This window comes from Lynx rufus, unplaced genomic scaffold, assembly GCF_022079265.1.
Source record: "Lynx rufus isolate CCGP_SWC_20201006 ecotype Redwood Valley unplaced genomic scaffold, mLynRuf1.p SCAF_49, whole genome shotgun sequence".
NCBI classification, from domain to species: Eukaryota; Metazoa; Chordata; class Mammalia; order Carnivora; family Felidae; genus Lynx; species Lynx rufus.
Genome location: NW_025814866.1, coordinates 1 through 19,826, shown reverse-complemented (window position 1 = coordinate 19,826; position 19,826 = coordinate 1). Strand labels below are relative to the sequence as shown.

Below are 19,826 nucleotides of genomic sequence, written 5' to 3'. Positions count from 1 at the left end.
CTTCCCCTGGGGATGCAGAGAACAATTGTGGCTTTCTGGGCTCTACTATGCATGGGACATTACTTGCAGAGGCAGAGTTGTCCAGGTTCTCTTGTTCTTGGGCTACCTTATTTGCATTCTTCCTGTTATGTGCCCTGTGGCAACAGACTAATATTTTCACCCTTTTTGTTTTCTTTGTGTTTCTTGAACTCTGTTGAAGGGCTAATTTTACCCTCTTGATGATTTGGTTCAACTGGTAGGACGAGAGAGGACATTAGTTTGACGGCAGTGGATGGGGGGGGTGTGCATGGGAAGGGTAGATTTATAAAAGGTGTATTGACTGAAGAGGGGTTGCTGCCAGTCAAGGACAGGTAGGAGTCTTGGGGCATGGTAGATGAGGAAGCAGAGGAGTATCATGGGTTGTGTGATCTGACCTCTTCAATGTCTTTGGTGTTGGGTTGACAGGGTTTCTTCTGATTCATCCTCTCTCTCTTGCTTCTGGTTGACTGGTTAATGCTTATAATTGGTGGTTCTGAATCTGTGCTGCGTTCTTGTGGTTTCCCATTCACCTCTGCCATGTCTAAGTCAACAGTGGCTTGACCAACAGGGCTCCATACTCTCCCCAGCACAATGAAGAGCCATACTCTTCAGCGTTGTTTAGTCAGCAAGAAACTCCTCCCACCCAACGGTAGTCCTGGGGTGACTCAGACATCTCAATGCATGACCCCACCACATCCGGGGACAGGGAGAGAGGAGTAAAATGTGAGGGAGGTCCAAATTATCTTGTTAGAATAAGGAGGAGTTACCTCAACTCCCCTTAGAGAGCCTTCCCAAAGTGAACTTGCATCCTTCCTCATCTTCCTTGGTTCATTTGTGGTGGATCACATGGCAGAGAGAAGGTGTTTCTTCCAAGCCCCTCCCCATGCCCACCGTATTCGGTGGTTTCTTCTGTTCTCCCCAACTGTCCATCACTACCTGGTTTTTGTATGTTTTAACTAAAATCCTTCCAAGTGTATGAGGTACTATTATCATCCCACTTTCTGCCAACAATGGCCTTAAGACCATTCACTATGTGGCAGCCATCAGGCAACTTTCCGTGTGTGTGTGTGTGTGTGTGTGTGTGTGTGTTTGTGTCTGTGCATGTGTTTACTGAATATGTGTCTGTGCATGTGGTTACTGAATATACTTTGTGGAGGCCTTTACACCCTGCACACATTTATGTTTCTGTTTCCAAGAAGCCTCAGATTAGTATCATCAGAGGCCTCTCCCATGGCCATGGTTGAATTAAGCCTTTGGCTGTGCCACAGGGGTGCCCTACAAATGAGGATTAGGATCTTTTTTGGTCACAGAGACAGCAGCAGCAGCAGCATTTTATAAATGTCCTAGTGTATTAATCAGAGTTCTCCAGAGAAATAGAAACAATGTATGAGGAATTGTCTCACATGATTGTGGAGGCCGAGGAAGTCCTATGACCTGATGTTTGCATCCTGGAGGCCCAGGAAAGCCAGTGGGGTGATTCAGTTCAAGTCTGAAGGCCTGAGAACCAAGGGAGCTGATGATATAAATCCGGGTCTAAGGGCAGGAGAGTATGTGATGAGAGGTCTTAGCTCTAGTGAGACAGAAAAAAAAGAGGTAAGTTACTCTTCCTTCTGCCTTTTGTTCTATTCAGACTCTCAACAGATTGGAAAAGACCCACCCACACTGGGGAGGACAATCTACTTTATGGAGTCCAGCGATTCAAATGCTAATCTGACAGAGAACAAACTGAGGGCTGATGGGGGGAGTGGAAATGGGTGATGGGCATTGAGGAGGGCACTTGTTGGGATGAGGCACTGGGTGTGTTGTATGTAAGGGATCAATCATGGGGATCTACTCCCAAAACCAAGAGCACACTGTATCCTCTATATGTCAGCTAACTTGACATTAAATTACATACTAAAAAAAAGAGAGAAACAAATGCTAATCTCATCTGAAAATACCCCCGCAGAAATAACATTTGCCCAGAAATAACATTTAATCTGGGCACCCCATTGCCAGTCAAGGTGATACAAAATTAACCATCACAAGGTGGGTCACACATCATACATCACAAGGGTCATCACAAGTTGGTGTCAACTTGACACCCATACACGTATCCTTAAACCATACTTAATCTCAAATAAGACAATAACAAGGTCATAATTCCCACTAACATGATACAACTATCCTGGATAGAGCCAAAATGCGCTTACCCCTTCCCCAGAAGCGGTGTTAAAGTCTTTGAGTGATGATATTTGCTCGTCCCCTTGATACCCCATAACTTAAGTACTATAACTTAAAAGTAACAAAACTTAAATACTATGGTATAAAATCAATACATATCATGTTACATGATAAGAGAGTAAGAGAGGAAAGGAAACACACACACACACACACACACACACACACAAACACACACACAGGTATTCATAAGGAGGAAATACTCATGACGATTACAGTCCTTGTTTCTGTAACTGGTAGCATGGTTATAGTTGCTACCTTCTTTCACTGCCCAGTTTGTATTCTCTTTGCCTTTAGCAACCATCTCAGTTGTTTTTTACCTGGTGGGGTAATTCCAACCTTCATTTAAGCCTCTGGGCCATTAGTAGTCCTGCCTGGATTGGGTTGTTGTAGTTTTCCATTGACCTTAACCACAGAGCATAATACTAAGAGACTTAATAACAAGAGACACCCTTATATCTCTTGCACTTCAGTCTTCCTTGCCTCCACTCCTTGTGGAGTAGCAGTCCAATTTCCCTTGGCAGTCAGAATCAATCACCCCAGCCAAGACAGGAACCCTCTTCTTTGCCTGTTGATTCACAGGCATGAGGAGCCCAAAGTGGCTGAGTGACAGTCTTAACTTTCAGTTCAGTGGAATCATTATTGTGTCTCCTGGTAGAAGCATCCCTCCCTCTGAAACTAAGACTGCTAGGCCACCAGAGCATAAAGTTGTGGGAAGAGGAAGCCAAAAAAAATTGCTAGTGGATCACTAGGGGTAATAAGGAGTGGTGCCACTTCCATTTCCACCCCTTGATTCCTGGACCCATGAATCCTGGCTATGGGAGAAAGAGCACCATTTACTGGATGTTGATTTAGAGTATATACAGCTTTCTGGAAAAGTTTGCTCTAGCCCTGCAAGGTATTGCCACCTAGCTAGCACTGTAACTGAGTCTTCCAAAGGCCATTCCACTCTTCTATCAAACCAGTTGCTTCAGGAGGGTAGGGAACATGGTAAGACCAGTGAATTCTATGGGCATGGGCCCATTGACACACTTCTCCTCCTCCTCCTCCTCCTCCTCCACCTCCTCCTCCTCCTCCACCTCCTCCTCCTCCACCTCCTCCTTCTTCTTCTCCTCCTCCTCCTCCTCCTTCTTCTTCTTCTCCTCCTCCTCCTCCTTGTCCTCCTCCTCCTTGTCCTCCTCCTCCTCCTCCTTCTTCTCCTCCTCCTCCTCCTCCTTCTCCTCCTCCTCCTCCTTCTTCTTCTTCTTCTCCTCCTCCTCGTCCTCCTTGTCCTCCTCCTCCTCCTCCTCCTCCTCCTCCTTCTTCTTCTTCTTTGACTCACTTCTTTTGCTGTGAAGTGAGTTCCTTTATCAGAAGCAACGTTGTGTGGAATGCCATGAGGGTGGATAAGTCACTCTGCAAGTCCACAGATGGTGGTTTTGACAGAAACATTGTGTGCAGGGAAGGCAAACCCATATCTTGAGTAAATTGTATTCCAATAAGGACAAAATACAGCCCTCTCCACAATGGAAGGGGTCCAATGTCATCAACATGCCACCAGGAGCTGGTTGATTACTCTGAATATCGGTGCCATTTCAAGGATTCAGTGTCGGTCTCTGTTGCTGGCAGATTGGACACTCAGTGGCTTCAGCCAGGGCAGCCCGGTGAGTTGAAGTCCCCGTCGCTGAGCCCATGCATCACCTCCATCCCTGCTACCATGGCCACTTTGTTCATGAGGCCATTGTGCAAACACAAGACTGGCTTGGGAAAGAGGCTGACTGGAATCCATAGGATGGGTCACCCTATCTGTTTGATTATAAAAATTATCTGCTAAAGTCGCTCTTTTGTGAGCATTCACATGGGACAAAGATGCCTTCGTGCTTTTTGCCCATTCAGAAATGTCTTTTCCCCAAGCTTCTTTGTCACCAGCTCTTCAATGATGCTCCTTCCAAATCCCTCACCATTCAGCCAAACCATTGGCCAGGGCCCACTGGCTGGTATATAATTGAATGTCTGGCTGTTTCTCCTTCCAAGAACAGTGAACAACAAGGTATACTGCCGGGATCTCTGCCTATTGGGAGGGTTCCCCTTCACCACTGTCCCAGAGGGTGTCCTGGACTGGAGCTGTTGTGCCACACCTGTCCACCTGTGGGTCATGCAGAACCACCTGTAAACCAGGCGCAAGTCTTCTCTTCCTCTGTCCACTGATCATAGGGAGCTCCTCATGAGGTCATAGGTGCAGGCTGGGAGGGAGAAAATCATGTAGCAGGTGTGGACTGTGGGCATTTGGGCCACGTTTTCACTTTTTAAAAAAAATTTTAAGTTTATTTATTTATTTTATTTAAGTAATCTCTACACCCAGTGTAAGGTTCAATCTCACGACCCTGAGATCAAGAGGCACATGCTCTTCCGACTCAGCCAGCCAGGTGCCCCTGGGCCATGTTTTTACTTCCTCATGCCTTCAGGACCTGCTCAAGCCTGGTTACATGGACACCATTTCCATTTGATGGTGTCCATGCCCAATTTTATGGCTTGGCGGACCAGATAACAGCCAACTTATGATGGGCAGCTCTAATTGCACGGTAACTTGGTGGCCTGTTGTCAGGTGTTCAGTCTCTACTAAGGCCCAGTAGCAGGCCAAGAGCTGTTTCTCCAAAGGAAAACAGATGGTGCACGGCCTTGCTCCAAAATCCTAAAGGTCTGTGCTGTGATTCACCTAGAGGTACCTGCCAAGGGCTCCAAACGGCATCCTCAGCTGCCACCGATACCTCAAGCACCATCAGATCAGCTGGATCACGTGGCAGAGTAGATTGCACAGCCACCTGGGCTGGTTGCAGAGACTTCTTTTGTTCTGGGCCGCCCTCAAAACTAGCAGCTTTTCAGGTCACTCAGTAAATGAGTCGTCGGAGTAATATACCCAATGGTGACTACGTTGCCTCCAAAATCCAAAGAGGCCCAGCAGGTGTTGTGGCTCTTTTTCTGGTATGAGAGGGGCCAGATGACTGCTTCGGATTATGTGTCTCCCTCTCTCTCTGCCCCTCCCCTGCTCGTGCTCTCTCTCTCTCTCTCTCTCTGTCTCTCAAAAATAAATTAACATAAAATTTTTTTTTTTAAAAGAGGGGCCAGATGCAATAATTTATTTGCTCAAGCAATGAAACCACATCTGGTACAGCAGCTGGAGTTGAAGTCACCACCTGGTTGAGTTTATGATAATGTACTGTCATTCTCTAAGATTCACCTGTCTTCTGCACAGGCCAGATAGGAAAGTTGAATGGGGATGTGGTGGGAATCACCACCCCCTCATCTTTCAAGTCCTTGATGGTAGCACTAAATTCTGCAATCCCTCCATGAATGTGGTATTGCTTTCAGTTTACTATTCTCCTAGGTAGAAGCAGTTTTAGTGGCTTCGACTTGACCCTCATCCCAAGGTCACAGGAGCCATGTGTAGTGGCAAAGAATGTCGATTTCAATTATGCATTCTGGAACTGGGGACATAACCGCAGGATGGGCTTGAGAGCCCACTGGGCCCACTGTGAATCATACCTAAGTTAAAACTCCGTGGATCACCTGACCTCCATCACCTCCTACTGTGACCAGTCGGCCAGAGTGATGTTTTGGGTCTCCTGGAATTAGCATCAGTTCAGAGCCAGTGTCCAGTAGTCCCTGAAAAGATTAACTACTTCTCAATCTACTCTTACCTTAGTAAAAGGCCATAGGTCCTTTGGGGAAGGCTGGGAGAAAAAAAGACTAGGAGTTATAAATTTTCAGCAGGGTGCCAGGGACCCTCCTCAAGGGAAACTGGCCTCCCCTTCTTTCAAGCAGTTCCGGGTCTGTAAACTGGTTCAAGTATAGAAATTAAGTGAGGGGCCATGACTTTCTGCTTTTAATGATTCAGGCTAGACTGGTGTTCACTTGACCTAGATGTTTTTCCTTATACAGATTAATTTAGTAGGCTTCCTATTCCACTTCTAGTCACATCATGCTCAATTAGCCCTTACGCTAGGGTCTGCAGGAGTCGGGCTATTCTGATTCCTGGTTTGCATCTGCCATCCATTAGAGAAAATGTAGTCACCCCCTGCCTTTGGTGATTAAGTGCCACCCGTTGATCCCTGCCACAGAGGGGCCTGATTACTCCCACTGCATTTGGGTTTCCCAATTCAGTGACTGCAGCTCCCTCTATGAGGTCTGACCAACAGAGGAGAGCAATCAAGGAGCTCTGCAAGGATGCTAATGCACCCTTCACAAATGCAGTCTTCACAGTATTTTTTTAAACTTTTTTTAATGTTTATTTATTTTTGAGAGGGAGAAACAGAGTGTGAGCGGGTGAGAGGCAGAGAGAGAGAGTGAGACACAGAATCCGAAGCAGGCTCCAGGCTCCGAGCTGTCAGCACAGAGCCCGACCCGGGACTCAAACTCACAAACTGTGAGATCTTGACCTGAGTGAAGTCGGGAACTTTGCCAATTGAGCCACCCAGGTGCCCCATAGTCCTCCTCACAGTATTGGGGAAAGACCCTACCAGGGGGAGTGAGCAAATCCGCTCTAACATTTCAACCCACCTGAGCCTTTTGATCCCTTCCTCTATACTAAAACGCGGTAGGTCCAGCATTTCTAATCTCTTCATGGTGAGCCGCCTTTAGGTCCATGTTGCAGCCAAACAAACAAACAAACCTTTAGAGACCTTTCTAATTCCTGGAGATGCAATATTAAATGACGGATGTCTGCTTAGCGAGCCCACGTCAATAAATTTGGCCCAATCCAACTTTATGTCCCTTCCACCATTGTCCCACACCCTCAGTATCTATTCCCACACATGCTCCCCAGATTTCTGTCTGTATAAATTAGAAAAGTCAAGTCATTCTTTTGGAGTGGAACATACCTCCTCATGTGTCACGCTTTGTAACTCGCCTGTAGGGGCCTGCTGGGACTTGAGTCTACTTATAGGTCTAGAAGCAAAAAGGGGTGGTGGGGGTAGGTCCTGAAGAGAATCAGCATTATCTTGCATGGCAACTGCCTCGGGGAGGCCATTATGGTTTCCTTGGGCAATGTGTGGTTAATCCCCTCCGAGGCGGGTGGAGAGGCCCATACCACTGTGAGCTAGGAGGCTGCTGCCACTGGGGGTAAATAGGCCACTTCTTCTGGGGGTGGGGAGGCCATTTCCACTGGTAAAGAAGACTCATCAGAATTTAAGGGCTCAATGGGGCACCTGGGTGGCTCAGTTGGTTAAGCGTCCGACTTCGGCTCAGGTCATGATCTCGCAGTCCGTGGGTTTGAGCCCCTCATCAGGCTCCGTGCTGACAGCTCAGGGCCTGGAGCCTGCTTCGGATTCTGTCTCCCTCTCTCTCTGCCCCTCCCCCACTCACACTCTGTCATTCTCTCCCAAAAATAAATAAATAAATAAATAAATAAATAAACATTTTATTTATTTTTTTCAACGTTTATTTTATTTTTGGGACAGAGAGAGACAGAGCATGAAAGGGGGAGGGGCAGAGAGAGAGGGAGACACAGAATCGGAAACAGGCTCCAGGCTCTGAGCCTTCAGCCCAGAGCCTGACGCGGGGCTCGAACTCACGGACCGCGAGATCGTGACCTGGCTGAAGTCAGACGCTTAACCGACTGCGCCACCCAGGCGCCCCGAAATAAACATTTTAAAAAAAGAATTTAGGGGCTCAATGCCCCCAGCCTCAGCAGTGTCTTCCCACATGTAGTCTCCGTCTCAACTTAGAGGATCCCATTGTTTCCCAATCAATGGCCTCAGTTTCACAGCGGGCACACTTCAAGTCTGGGAGTTCAACTTGCATTATAGTTCAGTTAGTTGCACTTAGGTTCTGCATTTGAATTTTCAGCAGTTTTGGCTCTGTGGCTAAAGAACGTTAGGATTTCTTAAAGGGCACACATAGAAGCCCCTAGGCCGGTGATGTGGTGTTTGAGCTGGGAATTCAAATCTCTGAGCTCATCCTTCCATTTAACCACGTTCCCAAACCACATTAGGAGCTACCAACCAATGTCATTATATTTGTGAGTTTTCCAAAGAGGTTCAAAAGTATCATAGAAGAGTCACCCAGCTCCTTGTTTCTTATAAGTAGTTGATTAGGAGTAGCCAGTGCATATATTTTGCATATCTCTATCAGCTTATGTCACAGGCTACCAGTGTTCTCTTTGCTACCAGAAACAGTCATGAGCATCTTTAAATCTAATCAGATTGGAGCCAATTCCAGAAACCTCAGAACCAATTCCGAGAACCCATCCTTAAAATTCTGTTCCTCTAGAACCACTCCTGGTACCAAATCTGTATTAGTCAGGGTTTTCCAGAGAAGCCAAACCAACAGATAATTCATTCATTCAGATTAGATGATAGATAGATAGATAGATAGATAGATAGGATAGATGAGAATGGAAGCTGAGTGGTCCCATGACCTGCTGCCTGCAAGCTGAGCGGGAGACCCGGCAAAGCTGATGGTGTAATTCAGCCTGAGTCTGAAGGTCTGAGAACCAAGGGAGCTGGTAGCAGTGTAAATGCCAGTCCCAGGGGGCAGGACAAGGTGAGATGTGATGTCACAGCTCAACAGTGAGGCAGAGGAAAGGCCTGGGGGAGAGACCAAATTCCTCCTTCATTCCTCCACTTTTTGTTTCATTCAGGCTCTCAATGGATTGGACGATGCCTGCTCAACATTGGGGGTCTACTTTACTGAGTCCACAGATTCAAACGCTCATCCCAGCCGAAGTACCCTTGCAGACACACCCAGAAATAACGTTCTGTCAGGGTACCCTATGCCCAGGCAAGCTGATACATAGAATTAGCCATCGAACCCAGTGAATGAGCCGCTTTTAGGAGCATGACCTCAGCATGCACATAGTCACCACTCTTTGACACAGGTGACTGCCCAGGGGGACTGTGTATTGCACAGAGTATCTGCCTTTCTCTTTATAGAATGGGGGCCAAAAACGTAAGTGACAAAGAAACCATCGATAACCGACTATGTCAAAATTTAAAAGTTTTGTTCTGCAAACAGTACCAATCAAGAAAGTGAGAAGACAACCCATAAAATGGGCGACTGTATTTTAAAGTCATGTGTTTGATAAGGGACTTCTATCCAGAACGTATCAATAGCTCTCGCAAGCGAGGAATGCCGTTATTCTTAGAAACGGGAAAGTTTGAGAGTGGCAGACACTTTGTAAAACGATCCAACTTCCCTCAGCTTGCCACCCTCCACCCGCCATGTATCGATGGGGCAATTGAGACGCACCGAGGGACCACAGGGATACCGGCAGATTCTTTCCCTCAGTGCACACTTCTCCAAGTCCTAACCATGGTGGCCAGCGTCCCCACAAAGCTAAGGCAGCCACGTCTTGACCGCATTACCCGCGCCACATTTGCCCCTTTTTCTGTCCCCCTTTGTCTGGCGTCACTCCACCTTCGGCCAACCCCACGCTCCTACTCTAACCCTCCGTCCAGAATAGGAGGGGCCTGTTTGCACAGGCGCGCGAGGGAGACTGAGTTGCGTCGCGTACTAGGGGCGGGGCTTCGTCAGGGAGCCCTGGCTCTCCAGCGCTGCCGACGGGGTCTCCCTGGCGGCCCGTGGGCAGCCGGGCCAGCTTGGCGGGAACCAATCACATGCCGGAAACCTCACCAGAGGTCTGTCTGCGCAGGCGCCCTGGGCCTCCCCAGCAGCCTTGCGCACGGAGGGGCGGAGCTTCGTGAAGCAGTCTCAGCGCCTCAGCAGTCGGCGGGGCGCGCGGTATGGCGGCGGCCTCTGAGCGGGTGGGTGTGGGGGCCCTGCAGGCCCCGGGCGACGGTGCGGGCGGCGCGGACGGCGCGGACGGCGCGCAGATCCTGGACGACGGCGCCGGTGGTGCGACGGGTAGTGCTGGCTCGTCCAGTGGCCCCGAAAATCCCGGAGGCCGGGACGGCACCGCGACGTCGGGCACCGTGGCTGGGGAAGCTCCCCAGGTCGAGGGGGCATCGCCCGCCCCAAGGCAGGGGGGAGAGGCTTCGGCCTCGGCCTCGGCCTCCGGGGATGCCTCAGAAAAGCAAGTGTTGGAATTGTATCCTTTCCAAGGAGCTCCCGAGGTCGGGGGGCAGTGGGGAATGGCCGGGAGGGGAGGCAGGTGGGGGCCCCGGTGGATGGGCGGGAGAGGTTTCGGGGACTTGCGGGGGCACAGAAGGGAAGTGGGGGGGGTGGTGGGGCCGAGGGAGGCTGGAGGAAGCAGCTGGGGGTGCCGTGATGCACGTTTCCTGAAGGGGCGGCCGAGGTGGTCTTGGGTGGCCCTAAGGGCGGTCTGGGGGAAGGCGGGCCTCCGATGGGCAAGGAAGCCTCCTCCATGAGGTCCACCCAGATATGCCTTAACCGAATGTCCACCAGTGCCCTCACGGTGCCTTTCCTGTGTTACGTGGATGCGGAGCTGACCCACCAGTACCTGACCTCGAGTGCCGAATGCTACCACGAAGCGGTTCACACGGAGCTCACGGTGATTGGCAGTGACTTGTTTATGTAAGTTCTAGAAGGGGCTGGCGGGAGGCAGTGGGGAGCTGAGGTAACCTCTGCCCGACGGACACTTCGGTTGGAGATGTGCACACACCAAGGGCTTGGTCTAAGGAGGCACATGGGGCCCCGGGTCTGTGGCAGCCTCAGGGGTTGCTCTAAGGGAGACACGGAGGAGTAACCTTGAGGGGGGAGATTGGAGTGAGGAGGGCCAGGAGTTCTCAAATCTAAAGTGATTTCCTTTTCCCCTTACTTTTAGCCGACTAACTGCTGAAGACCCTGTCCTCCTGCAGATTTCCACCGCCTCCTTGCTCAACCAGCTTTCCATGGTGGTGCAGACCATGCAGCACTTGGTGCCCGCGATTTTTTCTAGGCCTCGGCCTGGAAAAGGGGGCTGAGTCCATGACAGTATCCAGTGGAAGGCCATGTGCCCTTCCCCAGGGGCATGACCTTTGCAGTAGTTGCCACTTTATTTCTGGGGCTTGGTTATTTGCCTGTACTGGCCCTTGGGTGCTCTGTGCCCACTTGTTTTGGTTGCTGCTTAAAGAATACAGATAATAAAACTGAGTTAACGTTCCGTATCTGAGTTTCTTTTCAGCACCCAGATTTTCTTCCATGTGTCCTCAGGTTGGAGGGGAGGTTCTGGTTCTAGTACTCTAGTACAAGGCGATCGAATACAATTGACGAAATGAAAGGAAATTAAGATTGCTTGGGTCCTGTCATTCAACATTGACTACTGTCAGGATTTCAGAATACTCTCGTAGCTGTAGGGTTGTAGGAATACGTTAAATGTATGACAATCATAGCAAGGAGTAAGCCTTTTTCAAGTTTAGCATCAGTTTTTAATTCCTGAAACATTTTTGGGCTTACCCTCTGTCTAAAACTTCTTCAAAAATATCTTATTGCATGGATACGTACAAGACGTATTATGATGCATTTGTTCAGCACTTCAGTTCTTCGCAACTTTTTTCCTATTACACATAATGTTTCGGTGGGATTCTTGTGTATAAGTCTCTGCGTGAGTGGCTGTTTTCTTAAGATGGATTCCAAGAGGCAGATCTAGCATACAGAGTGGCTCTCCAGAAAATGTGCCAGAATTCTGGCACCAGCAGAATGGTGGTTTCCCCACATCCCTGTCGTGGCTGGATCTGTTTTCTGCCACAAGAAGAAACTCAGTTTGGGTGCAGCCACTCTGGAAAACAGTGTGGAGGTTCCTCAGAAAATTAAAAATAGACCTACCCTATGACCCAGCAGTAGCACTGCTAAGAATTTACCCAAGGGATAGGGGAGTACTGATGCATAGGGGCCCTTGTACCCCAATGTTTATGGCAGCACTCTCAACAATAGCCAAATTATGGAAAGAGCCTAAATGTCCACCAACGGATGAATGGATAAAGAAATTGTGGTTTGTATACACAATGGAGTACTACGTGGCAATGAGAAAGAATGAAATATGGCCCTTTGTAGCAACGTGGATGGGACTGGAGAGTGTGATGCTAAGTGAAATAAGCCATACAGAGAAAGACAGTTACCATATGGTTTCACAATTATGTGGATCCTGAGAAACTTAACAGGAACCCATGGGGGAGGGAAAGGAAAAAAAAAAAAGAGGTTAGAGTGGGAGAGAGCCAAAGCATAAGAGACTGTTAAAAACTGAGAACAAACTGAGGGTTGATGGGGGGTGGGAGGGAGGGGAGGGTGGGTGATGGGTATTGAGGAGGGCACCTTTTGGGATGAGCACTGGGTGTTGTATGGAAACCAATTTGACAATAAATTTCATATATTAAAAAAACCAAAGTAAATAAATAAATAAATAAATAAATAAAACTCAATTTGCATGAGCAAAGAACTTAGAAACACTAGAATAAGGACGTTGTGCTTTCCTGGCCTTGTTTCCAATCAGAGAAGACAAGTTCTGGGACGATTGGTCGGTCGGGGTGAGTGAGGCAGAGAGAGAGGCAGTGTAGCATAGTTTGGGGGAAATATTTTTTGTCACGTAAACTGCTCACCTGTTAGCATCGGTGCTGCGACACAACAGTTCCCAGCAAGTACACCGAGCTGCGTGGAGGTTGCAGGACAAGGCGAGGCTCACGTGGCCGGGTGGCGGGCTACTGTTTCTTCCACTCGTTTTTGTCGTAGTCCCGCTTGACTGAGAAGCCCTGGATTGGGCTGGCCTTCCAAGTCGAGCATCCTCTCGGTCTGCTTGGCCACCCACTCCTCTTCAGAGGCTGCGGGATGGGGCCGTACACGCAGTGCTTCTCCCAGATCAGAACGAGAGCAGTGGCTGATGGGAGAACATGGTGGTGCCTACAACCATCTTCTGCTTGTTTGTGCTCCTGTTCGTTTCAGCCAAGCTCTCGTTGAAGTGAATGTGGCACGATTCAGCTTTTTCATCAGTGGAGAGGATGCTGCAGGAAGGCCTCTTCTCTTTCAAGGCCTTCTGGCTGGCGGACGTTGTCGATGTGGGCCACAGCAGGCAGGGGATAGTCACGCCATTCGACATAACTCGAGAGAGCGTAGTTTTCACTCTTCATGATGCTTCCACGTGCTCCAACACTGAGGTGGAAATTCCTCACTTGCCAATTAGGCGAACCACTCTGGTAGCCAGAATTCTGCCACTAGTGCCTGCTGCGATTGTGGTGAGCACCCTGGGAAAATAGAATGAAATCAAAATCTTCTGTGTGCAGGCGCTATGCTATGCTCCCGACCCACATCGTCATGTGTAATTCTCAGGACAGCCTGGTGAGCTGGGTACTGTCGTCTCTACACCGGTTCTAGGCGAAGAATGGAGGCTGACAGAGGCCGGGTCTGTTTGATTCAAGCACCTACTGTCTTAGCCACACTATCCCTCCAACCTCAGCACGGTTGAGTGGAGCCACCAGGAGACTGGGAGAGTGTTTTTCCTTCTTACGGCCCCAGGGAACATCCATGTGACTAATGAAAAATGCAGAAATGGGCAAATGCAGGCAAAGTAGGTAAGAATTGAGGAGAACATGGGGCGCCTGGGTGACTCAGTCTGTTAAGCGGCTGACTTTGGCTCAGGTCACGATCTCACAGTTAGTGAGTTGCAGCGCCTTGTCGGGCTCTGTGCTGACAGCTCAGAGGCTGGAGCCTGCTTCAGATTCTATGTCTCCCTCTGCCTCTCTGCCCCTCCCCTGCTCACGCTCTGTCTCTCTGTCTCTCTCTCTCAAAAATAAACAAGCATTTAAAAAAAAATTAGAAAGAATTGAGGAGAACATAAGGTTGATAAGAATCCCAATCCTGGCTTTGCAGTGGCTTCTCTATGCTCCCAGGTCCTTTTGTACCTTGAAATCTTCATTTGGCCCTCTTTGAAATGGAGGGCACAATGGGGGTACCTGTTTCCCTCTTCCCCCTGCCCTCTTCCCTCGACTATGAAGAGGGCTCTTCTCAGGCATTTTTCCTAGCTGAGAAAAAAAAAATAGAGCCAAATCATCTGCCAACCCAGAAGAAGTCTCCACAATTGTGGAAGCAAAACAGTTTTCTCACTGAGTAGGCATTGCACCAGAATGTGATGCGCATCACAGGCAATCTGCTAAGAGATTCCAAAGACAGGGAGCTTTCACCCTTTTGTATAGGTAAGCGGGTGGAGCTCATCACGTGTTCTCAACATCCACCATAAGTAGACCTCAAGTAAGAGGACGTGACGCCACCAGGCCCCGCGCATAGTCCATCCTGAATTTCCCTGGGAACTGGGGTGGCCGTGTGTATTAGGTCGTGGCTGTTTCAGACGGTGCGTTTGTGTTCCCTCCCCCACATTAATATGCTGAAGCCCTAAACCCCAGTGTGGCTGTACTCGGAGATGGGACCTTTGAGGAAGTGAGTTTAAATGAGGTCATAAGAATGGGGCTCTGGTCCAATAAGAGTGGTGTCCTTATAAGAGAGACACCAGAGAGCACCCCCGTCTTCCTCTTCCTCCCTCCCCGCCCCTACTCCCCCGCTCTCTCCTCACCTGCACTGAGGAGAGGCCATGTGAGGACAGAGGAGAAGGCGGACCTCTACAAGCAAGGAAGCAAATTCTCACCAGAAGCTGAATTTGCTGGCACCTTGATCATGAACTTCTAGCATCCAGAACTGTGAGGAAATAAATTCCTGCTGTGTAAGCCACCCAGTGTGAGGTACTTTGCTATAGCAGCTTGAGCAGACTAATACAATTAATCGGCTTTATCCAAGGAAAAAATAAGCTTTTTCATATCTTCATGACAGGAGCTAGTTTTGCAACTTGGAGCAAGGTGCCTACTGAAGTTAGGCTTCTACCCTCCCACAGAAACTGAAGATCGGGACACAATCTTGCTTGATGTTTACATTCCAAAGAGATGTTTCCCAGGTCCTTGAAGAACACATTCCTGGGTTATAAAGATGGCAAGGGGCTCTTTTAGCCTTTTTTTCCTTAAATTTATTTATTTATTTATTCATTTCTTTATTCAGGGAAGGAGTGGGGGAGGGGCAGAGAGAAAGGGAGACAGAGGGTCTGAAGCGTGCTTTGTGCTGACAGCACGGAGCCCGATGCAGGGCTCAAAGTCATGAGCCGTGAGATCATGACCTGAGCTCAAGTCGGATACTCAAGCACTGAGCCACCCAGGCGCCTCTACCCTTTAAAAATACTACCTATTTTCAAAGAAGCAAAGAAAGAACTTACAAGTCGTGTAAAGTAAATGCTTCAAGGAAGGGGAGGGGACCATCTCTTCCCATATTTTCAACAGGGAGAATGAAGCCTTTTACTTTATTCTTTTTTAATAAGCTCTATGGCCAATGTGGGGCTCTAACTCATGACCCCGAGATCAAAAGTCACATGTTCTATGGACCGAGCCAGCCAGGTGCCCCTAAGCCTCTTATTTCTAATGTGTACATGTTCTTAAAGCAGCTCTCTCTAAAATATGCTGAATCCTGAAAACTTGCTAAGGTCCCTGATTAGTCTGACAGCTCTTTTGTAGACGCCACTAGATTTTCTATATACGTAATCGTGTCTGAGAATGAGGGCGGTTTTTCTTCTTTCTTGCCAATCTGGATGCCTGTTATTGCTTGATTTGTCTTCTCATCACGGGTTGGATCCTCCTGCTTCTCTGCATGCCTGGTAATGTTGGGCTGGATGCCAGACAGTGTGATTTTTCCTTGGGTTCTGGATGTCTTTGTATTCCTGTTTTATTATTTATTTATTTATTTATTATTTATTTATTTTTTCAACGTTTATTTATTTTCGGGACAGAGGGAGACAGAGCATGAACGGGCGAGGGGCAGAGAGAGAGGGAGACACAGAATCGGAAACAGGCTCCAGGCTCTGAGCCATCAGCCCAGAGCCCGACGCGGGGCTCGAACTCCCGGACCGCGAGATCGTGACCTGAGCTGAAGTCGGACGCTTAACCGACTGCGCCACCCAGGCGCCCCTGTATTCCTGTTTTAAAGGTTAGAATTTTCTCTTTTTATTTTGGAGACAGAGAGAGCGGGGGAGAGGGGCAGAGGGTGAGAGAGAGAATCTTGAGCAGGCTCCACGCTCAGCACAGAACCCGACTCCGGGCTCGAACCCACGACCCTGGAGCCATGACCTGAGCCAAAATCGAGAGTCAGACGCTCAACCAACTGAGCCACCCAGGTGTCCTTGGATGTCTTTGTATTCCTAAACATAGTCATGAGCTTTGCTCAGGGATGCTGTTAAGTGAGTGGGAAAAGATTGATCCTTTTGAGTCTTGGCTTTGAAGATTTGCTGCGTGGGACCAGAACAGCTCAGTGGAGGATTCGTTTTTCCCGCTACACTACTGAGGCAAGACCCTTCTGAGTGCCCTGCCCAAGGCCTCCAGAATTACGAGGTCTGTCCTCCCTGCCAGTGGGATTAGCCACCAGTCTCTGTCCTGCTTGAGGGGTCGGCACAATTACCTTTCCTCCTTTAAGATGGTTCTTTCTCTGGCTTCACATGGTTTGCTCACACACTTGTGCTGATCAGCGGTGTGCTGCACACTCCAGCAGGACCCTCTGTGTATACGTGGGCATCTCACCAATGAGCACTTCCCTTCCCACTTAGAGCTGCGTTTTGTCTCTTAGAACCAAAGTACTCCAACTCATACAGATGAGAACGGTCAGTGGGTTTCAAGCAACAGACTCAGGAAACGCGGGGTGATTTGGGTGACCCGCAACGACTTACTGGGTGAAGCTGGGGGAGGCCAACAGACTCCCATTCACATCGCAGGACAGGGAAGCAGAGAACCCAACTGTCACCAGTGCGCAAGCTGGACCGTGTGTTCTCCGAAGGCAAACTCTAGGTAGAGTTTGGGTACACGCTGCCGGGAAACCATTTTTAAAGGTGACCACGTGGTACACGGTCACGTCTGATGGTCTCGGGTAACCCAGAGCCTGGGAACCACTACTCCAATCTTGACATGATTGCGTCCAGACCCAGAAGGAACCTTCCGGCCTCTCTCTGACCTTGCTGGTGGGGTCCCTTAGCGCAGGCAGCCAAAGTGTGGAGACGTCAAGAAAACCCGCCTCAGAAAAGGTCCTGAGAGTTGTTGTTACATTGCCATTGCAATGGTAGCTGGGTCTCCAACCTCCCCGCGTCTCTGTCCTTAATGCAAGAGCGCCAAAGAGTGGCTTCCTCGCAGTTGTCGCGAGGATATCTGACATTGTTGGGAAGACTTGGAGAACCACAAGTCCCTCTGAAATGTCACCCGGCTGACTGACACTTCTGTGAGCTTGCCTCCTGGCATTCCAGAAGAAACCAATTTCCTCTGCTTGGGAGAGTTTCTCTATGTCTCCTCTGTCCTTTTTCCTCTCTTCCTCCCTCCCTTCTCTTCTACTCACTCTCCCCCTCCTCCTCCTCCTCCTCCTTTTCCTCTCCCCTCCTCTCTCTTTCCTCCCTTCACTCCCAATGTTCCAGACCATGTCCTTCAGATCATTGCCCTAGACAGGCCATCCTGTACCACCCAACCTAAATTAGCTGGAACAACAAAAGTGCAAGATTAAACTGAAGGGGGGTTTAGAATTTGCTGAAGATTTCAGCATTTCACCTCAAGGGAGAAATACAGATTATTCGCTAAGTGGTTTGGGACACCTTGACTAAAACTTTTTGGAAAGAAAACAAACTTACATACCAATGTTCTTTCTCACGAAAATTACCTCCCAGGATGTTAAAGTTTTAAAGTACTAGAAGATGTTCTCAGTGAATATTTTTGTAATTTTATGCTGAGGAGGGCCTTTCATAGGAAATGCAAACCGCAAATTATACTGAAACAATGGATCACATAAACAAAAAAATTTTAAGCCACTCTATACCAAAAGACCAGGAGCAAAGATAAAATGAAGAAATGGCAAGGAAAGGTATTTTCCAATTATAACAAAACTTTGATATTCTAAACAAGTTAAAAAAAAAAGTATTTATTAACAACAGTGGACCAAGGCATATTTAAGTCTTCTTTACAGGTTTCTGTAGCTTCTCTTAGGCTATTTCACTCAGTACTATTATTGTTATGGTTAAACATAACAAGAGTGCAAGAGTGGACATCATTTTTTGCGTGTTAAATTTGAGTTATCTTACTCAAATGTGAATAGAGATGTCTACTTGGCAGCTGGATACAGGAGTCTGCAGTGTGGGCAAATGTCTGCGATGAAGATACAAATCGGGGACCCAGGACACGGCCCAGAGAGCCCCGAGCCTGCACGAGCTCGCCACGGGCAGCCGAGAGCCGGTATAGGGGGACAAGTGGCCCACGCACCGAGCCCTGGGGTCCTGGGACACTCCGAGGTGGCAGAGCAGAGAGCGAGCCGGCGGCAGAGACTGAGGAGGGGAGGGAGGGACCCTAAGACTGCAGGGTGGCCTCCTGGAACAGGAGTGAGCCTTGCACGCCCGCACACACATACCCACCCACCCACACACACACACACACACACACACACAGGGGGCAGGAAGGAGGTGGTCAGGAGGGAAGAGAGAGTGATCCTCTCCCCGGGGTGCTGCTGATGGTCAAGGGCGATGAGGCCCTAGAATGCTCACTGTGTTTGACAGCGAGATCCTGGAGACCTGCAAAGACAGGGTCGGGTGTGGGGTGAGGGTCAGGAGGGGTTGAGGAAGTCAGGTGCAGGGTGGGAGTTGGGAGGGGACAGGGAGATGGGATGTGAGGTGTGGTTCCGGAGGGGACGGGGAGACCAGGTGCGAGGTGGAGTCAGGAGGCGATGAGGAGATGGGGTATGGGGTACAGGGTGGGGGTCAGGAGGAGACGGGAAGATTTGGCAAGGGGTGCGGGCTGGAGGTCTGGAGGGGATAAGGAACTCGGGTGCGGGGTGGGGGGGTGTGTCAGGAGGACACAGGAATGTCAGGTGCGGGGTGGCAGTCGGGAGGGGACCAGGAAGTTGGGTGGGGGGTGGGGGTCAGGAGGAGTCAGGGAGATCGGGTGCTCGGTAGGGTTGGGGGTCAGGAGTGGATGAGGAGGTCAGGGGAGGAGTAGGGGTCAGGACGGGACAGGGAGGTCGGGTATGGGATGAGGGTCAGGAAGGGATGGGAGGTTGGGGGCAGAGTGTGCAGAGTGGGGGTCAGGTGGGAACTGGAGGTTGGGTGCAGATTCCGGATCGGGAGTGGATGGGGATTTGGGGTGTGGGGTGGGGGCCAGGTGGGGCGTGGAGGTTGAGTGGGCAGTGGGGGTCAAGAGGATGGCGGAGGTTGGATGTGGGATAGGGTGGGGGTCAGGAGGACACAGGAATATCAGGTGTGGGGTGGGAGTCACGAGTGTCCAGCAAGGTGGGTGGAGGGGTGGGTGTGAGGAGGAGTCATGGAGATCGGGTGCCAGGTAGGGGTGGGGATCAGGATTGGATGGGGAGGTGGGGTGTGGCGGGGGGGGTCAGGGGGTGAGAGGGAGATCGGATTCAGGGTAAGAGTCAGGAGGGGACGGGGAAATCAGGTGCAGGGTGGCGGTGGGGGACAAGAGAGAACGAAGTGATCGGGTGCTTGGCAGGAGTGGGGGTCAGGAGGGGACGCAGAGGTTGGGTGCAGATTCCAGGTCAGTAGCAGATGGGGAGATCAGGTGTGGGGTTGGGGTTCAGGAGGGGATGGGGCTTGGGTGCGGGGTGGGGTCAGGACGGACCGGGAAATTCGGGTGTCGGGTGGGGGTAAGGAAGGGACCAGGTGA

General features: G+C 49.7%; 1 protein-coding gene and 1 pseudogene across 1 annotated transcript; one reads left to right on the top strand and one right to left on the bottom strand.

Annotated features, from left to right (window-relative positions):
* Positions 1–9,956: 9,956 nt before the first annotated feature.
* LOC124525827 (cancer/testis antigen 2-like) lies at positions 9,957–11,099 on the top strand. The gene is made up of 3 exons (XM_047098415.1): positions 9,957–10,261; positions 10,579–10,707; positions 10,958–11,099. Exons 1-3 carry the CDS (start codon positions 9,957–9,959, stop codon positions 11,094–11,096), a joined length of 573 nt encoding a protein of 190 aa, XP_046954371.1. The 3' UTR covers positions 11,097–11,099.
* A 1,707-nt stretch (positions 11,100–12,806) lies between these two features.
* Positions 12,807–13,346, bottom strand: LOC124525877 (cytochrome c oxidase subunit 4 isoform 1, mitochondrial-like; annotated as a pseudogene).
* Positions 13,347–19,826: the final 6,480 nt, after the last annotated feature.

Excerpts from the sequence above, each read along its gene's own strand:
- LOC124525827 (XM_047098415.1), top strand. The coding sequence starts at position 9,957 with ATGGCGGCGGCCTCTGAGCGGGTGGGTGTGGGGGCCCTGCAGGCCCCG. Across the intron at positions 10,262-10,578 it reads GAAAAGCAAGTGTTGGAATT|TGCCCTCACGGTGCCTTTCC; the intron begins GTATCCTTTCCA and ends AATGTCCACCAG. Across the intron at positions 10,708-10,957 it reads ATTGGCAGTGACTTGTTTAT|CCGACTAACTGCTGAAGACC; the intron begins GTAAGTTCTAGA and ends CCTTACTTTTAG.